We start from the raw sequence: 16,172 nt of genomic DNA, 5'->3' as shown, positions 1-16,172 counted from the left end.
GTCCCTTTGAATTAGCACAGAGAGACATTAATAAGAAGAAAGTTTCGGAGGCAGTAATGAGGAAGGTGTGCACAAAAAAGCCCAATGGGGTATGAAAGAGAATGACAGACAGCGAGCACACAGGAGCAGTGAAGTTTGACAAGCTGCCAAGATGGAGAAAAGAGACCGAAAATTGTGAAATAAAAGGTTGAAGTAAACAAAACAGTGAGTGAATGGAGAGAAAAGTGAGTTCCAAAGGGACTTGAAGGTTCAGTTCACTCAGATAATAAATAAAAAAGGAGCAGATTTTTACCCTTTGTGTGGTCTACTTTCTAGCTATGCAGAAAGTAGACACAGAGATTTTCAAAGGTCATTGTTTGATGATGTGAGAATGAAATTCCATTCAGTATAGGAGTGGAAGCAGACATCTGAGCAGTGGATATCTCACAGCCCCAGAAAGTCAAAGGAACTCTCTACAAGAAAAGTTACTGGAAGGGTTAAGAGGAAAAACATAATTTGGAGGGAGTTTAGGTGAAGTGTCTCTTCAAAGGTATCCTATTATGCCTCTTTCCAGGAAAGTAATGAGAGTAACATGACCATGGGATGTGTTTTCATTCATTCATTCATTATTTCAGCTCAGAAAAAAAGTGCAAAGATGGTTCATTTCACTATGACTGCATGCTGCTGTCCAATTGCCCTTCAGGAAGAAAACTCTGTATCTGTGATTGAGGGACCAAGACTCCCTATTGCCACTAACTTTCTCTCTAAATGATCATTTTAAAATGAAAAAGGCTCATTTGAAAATGGCTCTGTTTTGTTGTTCAACAACAACAGAAAAAAAATTCGGCTGTAATAAAATGCAGTGTATGTGAGCCCAGAGAGCAGGAGAGAAGCTAACACATGTAAACATCGGCGTCATTTAGGTTGTACTGAAGAGCACCAAGCAACACAAAGACGCTATAACCCACTCAGTCCTGTGTTGATTCCAAATCACTGTCCACCATTTCCATCTGCCTTACCCCAGAATGCTGACCTGTTGACCTAAGTTCAGAACTAATGATAACATTCGCCACATTAGTCACACAACACACCAACAATAAATGCTTTGCCATTGATGTGGTGATGTTACGATCAAAAGTAAAAGAAATGCACTCGATCTCCAGTTCTTCAGATGCTGGGAGTGCATGGAGACTCTTGTGTTCACTCTTGGAGCTCACAGAATGTTTGGTGAACTTTGCTCATGGTGCAGACATTTCAGAAGTAGCAGAAGCAGCTCCAGTAAGTAAATAAACCTACTGGACTCCGAAGCAGCTGCGAATTCTGAATGAAAGCTCTGAGTCAGATGACTACTGGTGCTTAGCAGCTCAGTAAAACGGTTACTGGCTTGTAAATCTGGGAGTCTATCTAGCTGTGGTGGTACTTGAGGAAAGTTAACATCTTCTTATCTTAACAGCTTTTGCTTTACACCTCTAAGTTCATATGTAACAACCACAAAACACAATTAAAATGGATTTTCACCATGTGGGACCTTTAAAAAGAAACAAGTTTGACACGTAATGTGGAAAAAAAAAAGAGAAGGAGAATAAAACTTTGCTTGAAAAGCTACAGCACATAGACATGAACTCCACTGTGGGACTGTCCTTACGGTACATAAAGCAACAAGAGATGACAGTGTAAATGCAACAGCACATGGGCAGCTCTTTGATTTGAAGACAGAAACCCAGAAAGCCCCTTCTTGGAACAAAAGATCAGAGGTAGGAAGGATGCAAAGTAAAGCTGGAACTAATTACCTCTCTGGAGGAAATTGTTGTCAGAAGTACTTGATTTCGTTAGCTGGTGCAGCTCCATTATTTAGCACATGCTAAAGCTGTGGAACAAAGCCACATGGGTCAGTCTGCTTGTTTTTGCTCCACTTGTTCAGCCATGTTCAGATGTATTATGCAAATTGTATTCATTCACTAATGATGGTGTCCTCTTATAGGAGGACGGAGGACTTGGCATCACTTTTGTTGACGGCAACACGGACGCTGGAGTGGAGATTCAGAGTATATCTGAAGTGAAGGGACACACTGACAAAGTACGTAGTGCTTCATACGGACTGATCGATTATCAGAACCGATATTGAGCATTTTTCCAATAAAAAAAGGTGCTGCTTTGTGTCTGATGCATGTTATATTTTGTACATTTAGTCGGCTTTAATCAAAGCTATGTGCTGTGTGCAGGAGGGCTGCATGAAACCAGGGGACAAACTCTTAGCTGTGAATGGTGAATCAGTGCTGGGATACACTGTTGACCGGGTACAGTGTGTCAATGCATATAATCTCAATTTATATCACAGTAGAAATTAAATTGGGTAGTAAAGTTAAATCCTGCTATTAATAGCGCTAGAATTAGTTAGAAAACAACACAATGCTCAAGTCTGATTAGTAATTCCGGTGTCTTTTAGGTCAGTTCATTACTGAGAAACACCAACGGTCCAGTGAAGCTAACCTTCTCTACAAATGAGATCCCCTCCTCCTTGTCCTCTCCGCAGTCGACCTGCCCGGACAGGAGTTGCTCAGATGGAGTCCTTACCAGTCTACCCAGCACACCCAGCACCGCCCTGACTACCCTGAGTCAGCCAGAAGCAGAAGTAGTCGCTAGTAAGTCCACTTTTTTGACAAGATTAGCTCAACTAATAGATAAAACAGACATTTTCTGCGTCACAACCTGCTTCTTTTGCGACTCTGTTTTAGGTCTTAGTCGCTCATCCACCCCTTCCACTCTGGCCTGTGACCCGGCGACCTGTCCCATCATCCCTGGCTGTGAGACCACCATCGACATCTCCAAGGGCCGCACAGGTCTGGGCCTCAGCATCGTGGGAGGCTGCGACACCCTGTTGGTAGGAAGCAAAAAAAAGATCGGAGAAGATGTCTGCTAATGGGGTGCTAATATGCAGATTCCTAAACATCCTTGAATTCAAGTTCGAGCTAGTTTTCTGAGGATATATAGGATTTAACAACACAAATAAATAAAGTTACGTGACTGTCGGTGTTTGTCAGTTCCCACTGGCGATGCCACCCACTAAGTCCTCGGTGGTGGCATAGCTCAGGTTTGAAATAGCCATGGCGGCTCAGGAATGTAGGAAATGATGTTGTCACAGCCTTCCACCTCCTCCTGCTGCCATCCTCTTCTCAGGCCATCCATTCTGTCTGCTCAGTCAGGCTTGGGGGAGCAGCTCTTTGTCTGGTGTCGGCCACAGCAGACAATATCCAGCCCCGGAATGTAACCTCTGGACCCCAAATGACACTCATACAGAGAAAACACACTGGAACCCAGGGACACACACACACACACTCAGTGCAAAAAAACAATTCCAACAAACACAAAGAATGTGATGTACACAAAGTTTAAAAACTATTTTCTCAGTTCCTGTGCACCTTCTCCTCCAAATGTGTATTTATTCTCTCTTGCTTTTTTTTTTTTTTTTATCTTTCTCCAAGGGGGCTATCATTATCCATGAAGTTTATGAAGAAGGGGCAGCCTCCAAAGATGGCAGACTATGGGCAGGAGACCAAATCCTTGAGGTGTGTTGCAGTCAAATAGGCGTCACACATGACCTAAATAAAAAGGGGCTGATTGCGTTTCAAGCCTGAGGAGTTTTAACTTCAAAGCTAGAGTTTCCAAATTTGAGGATCAGAAGGTTTGATATGATACACGAGCTGATATATATCTCAACTAGAAGTTATATTATTAATGACGAGAATAAAATCTGGAACATTACCTCAAACCAGACTGCTTTTTGCTGACAACAGGCTGAAGAAAGAAGCGATTACGAGACATAATTAAGGAAAAGCAGTGCAAATCCTGTATGCATCATATGTATTGACAAGTTAAGTACCAGAGCTCAACTTGGATTTGCCCTCCATTTGACCTCATGCTTTGTCACAGAGGGAGGCTAGGGGTGGAGTTTAGCCATTGTAGTTCAATCAGTAGGACCTGAATTCAAAGGCATTCACGCAGCCTTACGACTTAATTGCCCTCTGCTATTTCTTTCTGTCCCCGAGCCGGGCTGTTGTGTTTAGAAAACAAGGTCAGAGAGGAAAAGTGAAAAAAAAGAGCAGTTTTTCCCACTCCGCAGTGATGCCATTAGCTGCTATGGGAGAAGTCCTTTGCATGTCCATGGTGAGAAGCTAATGTGGTATTTCCCCCCCCTCTCCTTAATGTGGCAGAAAAGCTGCACATCAATCCTTGCACTGACCACTTCTCACAGAGTTTTGTGGGAACGTTTTCCTGTAGTTAAACTCAAGTGTTCTTAACTCACGTCACCCTGAGTCAGATATTATAATCTAGTTTCCAAATATCTCAGCACTTTGGTTCTGGAAATTTCTGTTTTACCATTAAATTAGCACTTTTTTATTGCTCTGCTGCCATTACTTCACATACATATAACAGTCTTGGGCTTTGCTAAGTTTGGAAGTTTCCAAAAGAGATCATTTTTCTGTTAACTTTAAATCTAGGAATGTCTCCATCAACTTTTTCTACTGGATCAGAATCCGATGCCATTTTCCTAGATCATATAAACTTCAAGTGCATAAACGTTATTACATTGGTCCAGCTTGACAACCAAAAAGCTTTGCAATGCATTAGGAAACGGTTGCATTTCTGCATCCAAGCTGTTCCTTAATGTTACGTAGGTGGTCATGAACCTTGCTGTACAACTACACAAGCTCCAAAAGATGGAGAAAACCTGTATGTCCATGTCAGAAAATAGATTGTCGTACCTGGTTGTAGCAACCACAGGTGGCGATAACTCGAACTAAAGGCACTTCTGTGTTGCCAGCAGACAGTATCATGTGAATATCATGTGTCACCGTGACAAAGACTTCTGTGACGCTTAATGACCTCCGGCTAGAGCTCATGGGAATGCCGTTATTTTCATTGCACAAGTACAAGGAAACTGGATGGCTCTGCTTTTACAGTACAAAGAATGTATACAATACAAGAAAATATTAAGTGTAAGAATAGTGCAAAGACTGTATTTACAGAGAATAAAACGAGAAGAATATTTATATAAACGCACAAAAAAAGCACCAAAAAGGCGAGCTCGGAGCCGCTGCATCTGTGTGTGCCACCATCTTATCTTTATTACTGTACTTTTATACTATTTATGCAGTCTATATAGTTGAAACAGTTTATACTGTCCATACTTTTTATGCTGCTCATATCAGGATTATTACCTACTTGTATGTTTAGATGATCTATATCAACATCTACATATTTATTTATGAGTGTGTTCATAGCACTGTCTACTGTAACGTACTATATATACCATACTGTAAATAATGGGCTTTATTGTTGCTTGTGCACTTCTGGTTAGATGCTAAACTGCATGTTGGTGTCTTAGTACTTGTACTCTGTGCACTGACAATAAAGTTGGATCTAATCTAATTACCACTCATGTGGTTAAGACAAGCTGTGATCAATTACGACTCGTTTTTGGAACCCAGTGGTATACGCAACGGCCAGAAAAACTGAAATTTAGCACAAGACAGATGTCCACTGCAATCAGAATTTGCATCCTTAGCGCTCTGCCACAAATTATGTTGTCACTTTTCCACTTGTGAGTGCAGACATAAACAAGGATCAGGCTTATGTTCAATACCGATTAGTTTTAAAAAAATGCTCCCTTAGAGATCGGATTCAGACATTCTTACCTAAATCTCTAGTTTCTTGTTGGACACTAATCCATACCTGTGTTTCTCTCATCGCAGGTGAATGGTATTGACTTGCGAGCGGCCACTCACGATGAAGCCATCAACGTGCTGCGACAGACGCCGCAGAAGGTTCAGCTGACGGTTTACAGGGACGAAACCCAGTACAAGGAGGAGGACCTGTGGGACTCCTTCACTGTGGAGCTGCACAAGAAGCCTGGCCAGGGCCTGGGCCTGAGCATCGTAGGGAGGAGGTGAGAGACAGTTAATATTAGCACTGCTGCTTAATGCATAGTACGCTCGATTAATGTACAGCAGGGATTTACTACAACGCTGCATGAGCTGTTACATATGCAAACAGCCCAAAAGGTGCTTTTTCATTAAAGCGTTGCTTCACAAGTAGGTCACAAAAAGCATATTTGCATATTATTTTGGCTTTAAAACAGAGATAAGCAGTATGAGTAGAGATTTAAAAAATGCATAGAATTATTAGAGTTGCTTTTATACAGTTGAATAACACTGGCAACAGTAGATTTTCATTGCTGAGACAATAAAAATATAGTTCGTAACTGTATTGTTTCTATCTTTTAATGCAGATCACGGGACCAGAGGTAACTAATAATTAAAATATATTATAGCTGTATAGGGTATATTTAAATATGATGTAGTGGAGGTTCCAAAATGAAAATGGCATTCCAATAAAAACTCTGACTAATTCATTCAAGCCAAATGTAGTCATAAAGTGATATCTTGTGCTCATCATGGAATCCTTAACGTAAGTGGCTGTAGTTCCCAAACAAAGTTGCTGTGTTTGTTGTTTTCGTGTAGATTCAGAGAAAAATCCTACTTTGACACAAATGGATGACATTTTTCTTCTCACTGTGGGTCACAGGTGCCATTATAGCTGCAAAATAGCCCCAAGATAGAACATCAAAACCGCACAGAGGAAGACCGCATCATGCCTAAATGACGGCTTTTATATCTTATTTTGTAGTTGAAAGGTTTATCTGCCTGACTGGATTGCTCTCGTGTTCCACGTCATTGCCAAGTGAGTCAGCATCTCACCAGAATCAGTCCTTCTCAGTGGCTCTCGTGGTGATTCAGACTCCACTGTGTAACCAGAGATGTTGGCTGTAGCTGGGAAAGTAGCTATTTTTGCTCACACTAGATCAGCAGAGGAGGAAATACTAGGATGTGAGCAGGCAAATTGCGGACCATTTTACCCTTAAATCAACTCAGGCTCCTATTCTGGTGGAGTATTTATGCAGCAAGGTACAAGTAGGAAAACGGCTGCTGTTGAGTGGAAATGGCCTCTGTAGCGCAAAAATGCACATACACTCCTGATGTGTATTTAATATGTGTGTGCATCTGTTTTTTCTGTTTTTCTGATGCTTAAAATCCCGATCAAAAAGATACAAAATACAGTAACGGGTTAAAGTCCCAAGTTGGGGTCGACAGCAGCAGAAGCAGCAGCAGCAGCAGACGAAGCAAGTTTTAATTTAGCTCTACATTTCTGCCTCTGTGTCGCAGTGGTTTTGATACACAAGTGGGAAAAAGCTGAAATGCTCAAAAGAATGGAAAAGACAGTAACACAGACAACCTAAATCTGAAAAGGAAAGTGCAAGCTAGCAGTTAGTGGTGAGGGAGTTGACAGCCAAGTATCTCTGGCACTGCGGATAGAGCGGGATCGAGTTGCCTTGCTTCACAGCTTCTGCTTGTGTTCCTTTTTTATCCACGTGGAGATTGGCACTTCAGATATGCAAAGTCCACAGCAGAGATGTGCATTTGACAACAAAAGGAACCGACTTAATCTTATCTTCTTGCGAGGTCGATTCTGGCCGTAAACTGCAGCCTCAAAAGTCAGATTTTGTGAAATTGTTCAAAGCGTGCACAAAAGAGGACGATCTTTTTTTATGAAATATTCCATTTGACAAGCTATTTGTAGGGATTTTCACCACAAGTATAAGCCAAACTTGTGCAGAGTTCCATTACAAAAACCTGAAATTGCTGGATCAATAGTGCATCAACAAGAACAAGTTAAAAACAGAACTCTGGACACGATCACCTGTAGAGAAGAAATCAGTACGATCTGTGCAGTAATAGACGTGTGATGCCGGCTGTCATGTCTGTCTTCCCACTTTTTCTTACCAGGAATGACACAGGAGTGTTTGTGTCTGATATTGTGAAAGGAGGTTTGGTGGATACTGACGGTCGACTGATGCAGGGCGACCAGATACTGTCAGTCAACGGCGAGGACGTGCGGTCGGCCACTCAGGAGGCCGTGGCTGCACTGCTGAAGGTATTTCTGCCCCAGTGGCCATCAAATGACACAGACAGCAAAACATCTGCTTTAACCCTCTGAACGAACTTCAAGCACTTTCTGGACACAAAGTCCTGCACCTCTATGAAAACAACGCAACCATGACTACAGCAGAAGTAGAGAGAACTAAGGAATGTCTTCTGTGCAGTGTGACACAGTTATAAAGCCATAAATCTAAAGAAAAAGGCAAAAAACTAAAGTGGAATTTCTGTCAGTGTTCATTTTACAAAAAGTGAAAGACCCTGGAATCAGTATTTTTCCAAATGGCCACAGGTATTCCCACTACTAGAAAAAAAATCTCTTTATTACTTACATTTTCTTTTTGTCTTCAGTCTGATCTAAACACATCTTGCAGTTCAGCTGAAAAGTCTGTGGATTTTTGTCATGTGACCATTGGTTGCTGCTCAATTACTTACATTTTTTTACAGAATCTGTTCAAAGCAAAGTTTTTTACGTTGTTTTTTTTCTTTTTTTTGAATGTGGTTAAAACGGTTTTCTTTTTTTCCGTTTTTTAATTTGTCAAAAACAATATATTTTTGGTTTGTTTTGAAATTTGATTAAAGCAAAGAATGTGTTTATTTACTGATAATTTGGTTAGTAATATTTTTTTAAGATTTTTTGATGATTTATTTTTAAAAATCTCTTGAAAGCAGAGTCTTTTTTAAATAGTACTTTTATTTTCCAATGGTTTGCTTTTTTAAATCTGATTAAAGCAAATGGTTAATGTTCTGTGATTTTTTTTAAATGAGAAATGCAGAATAACAAGATTTTTGATTAAATATCACACACACAGGGCCTTCAGATAGTTAAAAATCCTTCAATTCTCTCCGTTTTCACTGTTTTTGGCTCTGATAAATGGGGTCATTTTAATGATTGTTTTAAAAATAATATGCATTGTCTTTGAAGGTTAAGCTTTGCTGGACAACTAAATGACAAACAGTGTTGTTCTTTGTGTTTTAGTGCTGCGTGGGGCCTATCAAAATGGAGGTGGGAAGGTTTAAAGCCGGTCCCTTCCACTCTGAAAGAAGGATGTCTCAAAGCAGTCAGGTAATTTACCGCTCATTTAACATCTATCAAGGAAAGGTTTAAAGTCGAACAGAAATTGCTCTTATCTAGTCCTTGGAAATAAACCAAAATGCTCTGAATGCCTTTGTTTCAGATGAGTGAAACAGGCAGCTCCAAGGTGGCCTATCAGTCATGTGCAGACACTGGAAACCTTCCCGGTGACCCTGACAAACTAAGCAGAAGTCAGGAATGTAAGTACCGCAGGATTGCAGCCACAACATAATTAATCTGGGAGGCATATCAGAAAATGTGAAACAATCCATCAAAACAATGCTTGTATGTCCTCACAGCACCAGAGCATCAGGACACCAGGACTGTAGAGTTCACTAAAGGCCCCAGTGATTCTCTGGGCATCAGTATAGCAGGCGGAGTGGGCAGTCCTCTGGGTGACATACCCATCTTTATCGCCATGATGAATCCGGTCGGCCTCGCTGCTCAGACCCAGAAGCTCAAGGTACAACATCCACAACCTCCCTCTCAGTGTTTGACCTTCGGCACAATGCAAAACAAAGATTTTACATACTTCTGATTCTTGTGTGGGATTTAATGTGAATCTCAATTATTCGCAGAGGTCTCACTCCTCCCCCTCCCTTTTCTCAGTTGGTAGATCGCAAAGGCCCACAAAGGTCAAGAGCCAACAGCCTTTAGCAATGACCTTCACAGAAAAACTGACAATTGTAGCTCTGTTTGCCTCAGACTGGAGGAGGACAATAGCCTTTGCTAACATGGATAATAAATCTCCCACTCCTGCATTAACATCATTAAGCCTACAGAGGGGCTCATTGAAATGAATAGAGGGAATCCTGAATGATATACAGAATAAGAAATGAGAACACAACATAATGAAATTACTCAAGTGAACATAGGAATAGTTTTGCTCTTGTGTCTCGTCGTGAATGAAATTTGCAAACGGTATTAGGCAGCATTCTGTTCTGCAGAGAAACTGTAGAAATTCAGGCAATAAAAAAAGCACATTTAAGACTGAGCCGCATCAAAAATATCGACACTTTTTCTTGGAAAGTGCAAAAAGAGCTTCACTGCTAGAACTGTTTTCCTCATGTGCACTCCTTTGTTTTTTTTCCAGATTGGGGACCGAATTGTCAGTATATGCGGAACTTCAGCTGAAGGCATGAGCCACTCGCAGGCTGTCACTCTGCTCAAGAACGCCACCGGCACAATACAACTTCAGGTCTCCCCCAACGCACACTCATGCACTTGTTCTGTTAGATAAACCTGCAGACGGTGAGATAATCAGCACCCCGACTGTATTCTCTCCTTTATCTACGTACAAACTTTTCACCTGAAAAGACGAGTCAAAGGCTGGCGACGGCAGGCTTTGAAGTACCATAAAACATGATTCCCTCTTCCTATCAGTCTTTATCTTGGCAGTAAATCCAGTCTACCGTACAGTAAAAGTGTTTGTGTGTCTGTTCGCGCACCTGCAGGTGGTAGCGGGTGGCGACACCACCGTGACGGGGCCCTCTCAGGAGCAGGCTGGTGGGGCTCTTACGCCCAGCTGCATCTTCCAGGATGACCTCGGGTATGAAGCTCTTGTTACAACAAAGGAACATTTTTGCTGTGTTGCAATTATGGACGATCCTGATCAAGTGGGGGTTTTTTTTGCTTCCAATCCAGCCCTAACCCAATTGGATATTGCTTTTCAAGATAATATGCACTTCAGGGACAGTAAAGTAGTTAACATCAATAGAATGCGTACAGTGCCTGTAAAAAGATATCCACCCCCTTTGGAAGATTCATCATTATATTGCTTTACAACAATGAATTGGAGTCACTTTAATTTGTTTTTTTATATAAGAATTTTCCAAAAAAGACCCTTTCATTGCAAAGTGAAAACAGATTCCTACACAATACTATCAATTAATTAAAATATGAAATGCAAAATAAGTGATTTCAGAAATATTTACCACCTTTTGATGTCACTGGTGAATCACTATTCCTGACTATAACTACACTATTGAGACAAAAAACACTCCAAGCAACTCTGTGAAAAGGTGATTGAAAAGCATAAATTAGGGAGTGGATGTCACTGAATATTGCATTGAGTACAGTTCAATTAATCATTAAGAAATGGAAAGGAATATGACACGTGTAATCTACAAAGAGAAGAAGTCCATCGTCAAGAGTGACCAGTGAAAGTGGCCACCAAGACACTCCCCCAAAAGAGTTAGAAGCATTTGAGATCAGAGACTGTGTACAGCCGCTGTGACCTGAGTCAAAGCTTATTCACGCAGCCCTTTAACACCTATATCACAGTGGATGTAAACAAAGAAACCGGCTTTGAGCTCCAATTGAGAAATCCCCAGTTGCACCTTCCATCTTGCCCGTATACTGTAAGTCTATCTGAGAGGGATCTAAGAAGATTGTAAGCAGCGGAATGAGGGTCAGAAAAGGAGGGGGATTGTGTTTTTCTTGTTGCTAAAGTTAAAATTTGTAAACATATCCCAATTGTCTATCCGCCGGTGTCTTTCTTTCAGCCCACCTCAATATAAGACCATCAATCTTGAAAGAGGACCAGACGGACTTGGCTTCAGTATAGTCGGAGGATATGGCAGCCCACACGGAGACTTGCCAATTTATGTTAAAACAGTGTTTGGAAAGGTAAGTGGGGCTAGCTTTAACTATCTTTGCCAAATTGGCGTGTTATTCATAAAACTCGACATACTTTGTTTGTGGCTTCAGGGCGCAGCGGCAGAGGACGGCCGTCTGAAGCGAGGAGACCAGATCATGGCGGTTAACGGACAAACTCTGGAGGGCGTCACGCATGAAGAAGCTGTCGGCATCCTGAAAAGGACCAAAGGGACTGTCACGCTCACTGTTCTGTCATAGACAAACACGCATACACTACTTTTTCCACACTTGCACCAAAGGTTCAGTAGCAAGATTCACAACTAGGTGACTGAAATACAAATAACTCCACAATCATGAAGAAGATTATTGCCCAATGTAGCCCTGAACACTGTGACAAGTAGAATTATATGTAACGAGAGGAGCTTGTACATAGTCATACAGTTATCAATTTTAAGTATGTGAATCTGTAAATAGTGTTAGAAGCATTCCATGACTCTGGGTGGAAATATTCACTGGATGCTATTGCTAAAATAAAGCACACTTCAGTAATATCAAAACATTTCTAAAGAAGACAGGCGTATTTTCAAGTTTTTTCCTTATATCCTGATAGATAGAGGTGACCTCTTGCTAAATTCGGAGCATTAAACTGTATTAAAGATACCCTTGAGGCTATTAGGAAATTAGCAGGATTAAGCTAATGGCCATATTAGCTGAAAACAGCATTATTTTGTCTTTTATGTTGCACTGCTTTTGGCAATTCATCAAATTTTGATTTAAAGCTGATGCTGCTGTAAATGGTGTTAATCAGCTTATCATGAAGTGTTTGATCAGGAGAGCATTTTAAGTGTCTACAAGTGAGATGTAAATGCACAGTGTGTTAACACTTCTCTGAAGGGAAGTCCTCGAAGTGTGGTTTGAGTGTGCGAGAGTGTGTGACTTATTCACTGAATTATAGTGCTGCTAAAGCTGATATATAAGGTATTATGTTACAGTATTTGGATTTTTTAAAAAGTATTAATTAATGTCGACTTCATGTAAGTGCACAGAGAAGTAAAATGATCTGCTATTTAGGTTTGTATGGATGAGCGAATTCCAACCGATGACCTGAGCCCATTTTGACCTTACTGTGTACCCAAAATAAATCATCCAGGGTGTAGTTTGTCAAGTCGCTGGGCATGTGTTGTGTGGTCTAGACTCAGAGAAAAATGTCTGTTCTCTGTGTTTTCACCTTATATGTGTTTCTAGTATTGTCAAAGTGACGGTACTGAATTTATTCACACTGAATTAAATAAAAGTGACCTTTGGATTCAATCAGCGTTACTTTTTTTGCATTGTGTTGCTGACTCTTGTTGCAGCAGCCTCTTTTCATAGACAGAAACTATGGGTTAAAACACCAACAATCATTAAAACCAAAAAGAAAACCAGCTCATCAAACCATTAATACAAATGTATCCTGTTATTAAATTGGATGAGCAAAGGGAAATTCAGGCCAACTCTCAAAGTGGCACCAGCTGTTACTGTAACTAGCTGTCACTGAAGGCACGGCTTATTGTACTGTATACATTACATCTGCCTTACATCATCCAGATCGATTTTCTATCTGGGAGATAAAAGCTATTTACTGTCACTGCAGGTCACATTTAAATGAAAGGCAAATGGATCCAAGTCAGGAGGTAAAGCGAGTTTAAATGAAATGTACACGAACAAAGATTTATACGGGGGATAAATGTGGAACAGCACGTATGGTCTTGCTTGAATAGACTCGCTGTTATCACAAGAGACTCAATAAAGTCTGGATAGAGAGAGACAGAGCTCTCCATTAAAATATGGCATCCCATCTGTCTGTGCACTGACAAGCACAGCTGCTGCACAGCCCACAGCCACAAGTCCTCTGCCTAATGAGGTCTGGGGTTTGTTCACATTGGCTGGGCTGTTGGAGAGCAACACTGTGGTGCTTCAATAGTAGAAGTGCAAACGCTCGACTGTGCGGTGACTCTTTCACCTCCAGGTCGAGACCCAATGCCGTTTACCTGCAGCTGCTGTGATTCAAACCACAAGCTAGCAGCTACCGCCTGCACTCGACAGCTGAGCCACCCGCCCCCCAACACCAAGCACCTGTTGTTTTAATGGCTCTGGTGGGTTTAGAGGTTAGCCTGGCTTCCTCCAGGTTCTTAGTTTACACAAGGCTTCTCTGCACAAGTCTTATAGATGTGAGATCCGATGTTGCTGCCACCGCGTCACGCTCAACTCGAATGCGGTTAAATGGTGTAACGTTCCGTAACAATGGCGCCAAAGCTGCCTGGCTTAATAAAGGGCAGAATTATCAACATGTCAGGCCTCCATGCACATTTTCACTGGATTTTCTCATGAACACAACTTTTCTCTTGACCTTATAAAGAAGAGTTGCAACACTGGCACATTTTATGTCATGGTGCATCTAAAATGTCATCTCCATGAGCACTGGGTTTGACTTTGCAGCTTAGGAATGCAATGTTTTCAAAGTCTTAAAATAAGCAATGTTCGGCAAGCTACACCAACATAGCAAAGGTAGTGTACTACATCAGAAACTACTTTTTCATTTGTTAATTTGATATTTCGTTGTATTCATTTGCTATGACGAGCCATAGACTGTTTATAAAAGAAGGATGTAGCCTCCGTGTTTGAAAAAAGAAGTCGATGCAGAGGTTCAATCTGATGGCCAGGAGGGGTAACCACTCTGGTTGCAAAAAGATACCGGATTGTATATAAGACATTGGCTGTTTTCTACTGCAAGAGCTTCAGCTGTTTTGGGGTGGCCTGAAGCTTTGAGTATGTTCCAACTGCAGGAAATACCCTGTAGAACCTCTTTTGGGTTGTTTTCAGGGTAGAAAAAATGGATCTACTGTTGGGTAGGTACTTCTGAGCAACACTTAACTGCAGTGCATGTTGATTCTGATTGGTACTCCAAGAAGACAACCACGACATGTATCATGCTTGAGTGGCAGTCTTTTCACTCAAACATCCCCAACAAGTTAAAATGCTCGTGGAACTGGAGTTATTCCTATTTGTTGTTGTTTTGGCACACTTGGGGTTGATGTGGAAATCAAACAGCGTCACAATGGGAAAATGACCCTACTTCTCTCTTGATTTGTTGCATCAGTAAACAGCCTCCTCATGAGTTTAAGGCCTCAATCGCTAGTTTTAAGACTTTTTGAAGGTAGAATGATGCTCATTTTCTAAAAGCAGAATCCATCTTAGAGAAAAATAGATGTTCAAGTAGGATATGTTTCAGGGCAGAGATGTCGCTTCCATATCATTGTGTATCGCTTCCAGTGGTTCTCCAGCCAGATCTACCCCTTGTTCATCAGGTCCGGTTTCAAAGGACCAACATGTCAGTGGTTGAATTTCAAACTTGAGGCTTTAAAATGGCAGTGAAAGAAATGGGTAATCTCACAGTGGCTACACCCATGTTTTATATACAATCTATGGAAAGCACTGCTGAAGCCACCAAAATGAGACTGCATTAAATTGTACACCCATGCTTTTTCTTTTTATATACACTGTGCATGCAGTGAGTATACAGCCATGTCATACCAACATTGCGCCACAAGCGTTGACTGTCTTGCTCATATTTTATGGTAGTGTGTAGTAGCAGTGAGTCATCTAAGTGCACCCTTTGTGGTTCAAGCTTGTTTATACTCCCATGAGATGCTGCGATGTACATGATCTACCAGAATGGCCAGAAAAGCAGCAATATGTGACCATACGAAATAGAACATCCTGGAATTCATGCCAAACTACATTTGACAGTCTATGTATTGGGACATCCTAAATCATCCCCTTGTTTGCTATAGTATGGTAGGATTGGATGCATGCTGAGCTTTGAAATTGCCGCACAAGGAACCTTTGGGTGAATCCACAGCGGTTTGTCCGTCTTTATATACAACCAATGGATGCAACCTGGATAATACTGCGGAATAGGTTTGTCACTGGCCTGTTTCAACATTTCAGCATCAGTATCATCGAGACTTACGCCTCATTGACTAACTGCAACTGACTAACAAGAAGTTACGCAAACACAAAACTATAGTTGATGAAGCAAACAAGCTCAATGGTTACAATCATGCTGGGTATGATAACACAAGTTTCCATTTGCTCAATTTTTGCACATATCAGGGCAAACACTTTAAATTATGACAAGCAAAGCAGATTTGATGTAGCTTGAAAGCAGTGGATTTCTTTGAAGCAAACAATTTATCATTTGTTGTCATTGAAAGAATTTGGCCATGACTCACTGTGTTTGACATGCAGAGCATCAAAGAGGTTAAACTGGGTTTCTATTAACCATGAGGTGTCAATGGAACTGTACTGTTTAACCGATGCTCTGATAAAAGGTTAAATGGATCCCTCTCAGGAATGAAGCATAAGCGCTTGTCTTTACTTGATGTATTGGCTGATTTCCTAAAAAATATCTGTACCATCTAAGAGATAGATTGATTTAAGATAGCGCTAACGTTATTTGCCGTCCACACATCTGCCTTAAACTA

General features: G+C 41.1%; 1 protein-coding gene across 14 annotated transcripts in view; it reads left to right on the top strand.

The window, feature by feature from the left end:
* The window catches only part of LOC110949397 (multiple PDZ domain protein), a 60,506-nt gene extending 47,549 nt beyond the window's left edge, over positions 1-12,957 (top strand). For 9 of the 14 annotated variants that reach the window (XM_051943710.1, XM_051943707.1, XM_051943708.1 and 6 more), the window contains 15 exons: positions 1,961-2,056; positions 2,202-2,276; positions 2,426-2,621; positions 2,715-2,860; positions 3,462-3,545; positions 5,733-5,926; positions 6,269-6,283; positions 7,824-7,971; positions 8,953-9,039; positions 9,152-9,248; positions 9,348-9,511; positions 10,142-10,246; positions 10,503-10,597; positions 11,553-11,676; positions 11,758-12,957. In XM_051943710.1, the coding sequence (XP_051799670.1) occupies positions 1,961-2,056; positions 2,202-2,276; positions 2,426-2,621; positions 2,715-2,860; positions 3,462-3,545; positions 5,733-5,926; positions 6,269-6,283; positions 7,824-7,971; positions 8,953-9,039; positions 9,152-9,248; positions 9,348-9,511; positions 10,142-10,246; positions 10,503-10,597; positions 11,553-11,676; positions 11,758-11,904 (1,773 nt within the window). In that variant the 3' untranslated portion in view covers positions 11,905-12,957. The remainder of the gene's footprint in view (positions 1-1,960; positions 2,057-2,201; positions 2,277-2,425; positions 2,622-2,714; positions 2,861-3,461; positions 3,546-5,732; positions 5,927-6,268; positions 6,284-7,823; positions 7,972-8,952; positions 9,040-9,151; positions 9,249-9,347; positions 9,512-10,141; positions 10,247-10,502; positions 10,598-11,552; positions 11,677-11,757) is intronic. The other 5 variants (XM_051943721.1, XM_051943709.1, XM_051943715.1 and 2 more) reach the window with 4 other exon arrangements.
* The last annotated feature ends 3,215 nt before the right edge of the window (positions 12,958-16,172 follow it).

The sequence above is a fragment of the Acanthochromis polyacanthus genome, chromosome 23, assembly GCF_021347895.1.
Source record: "Acanthochromis polyacanthus isolate Apoly-LR-REF ecotype Palm Island chromosome 23, KAUST_Apoly_ChrSc, whole genome shotgun sequence".
NCBI classification, from domain to species: Eukaryota; Metazoa; Chordata; class Actinopteri; family Pomacentridae; genus Acanthochromis; species Acanthochromis polyacanthus.
Note: the sequence above shows the minus strand (reverse complement) of the source record. Positions and strands in the feature narration are given on the sequence as shown.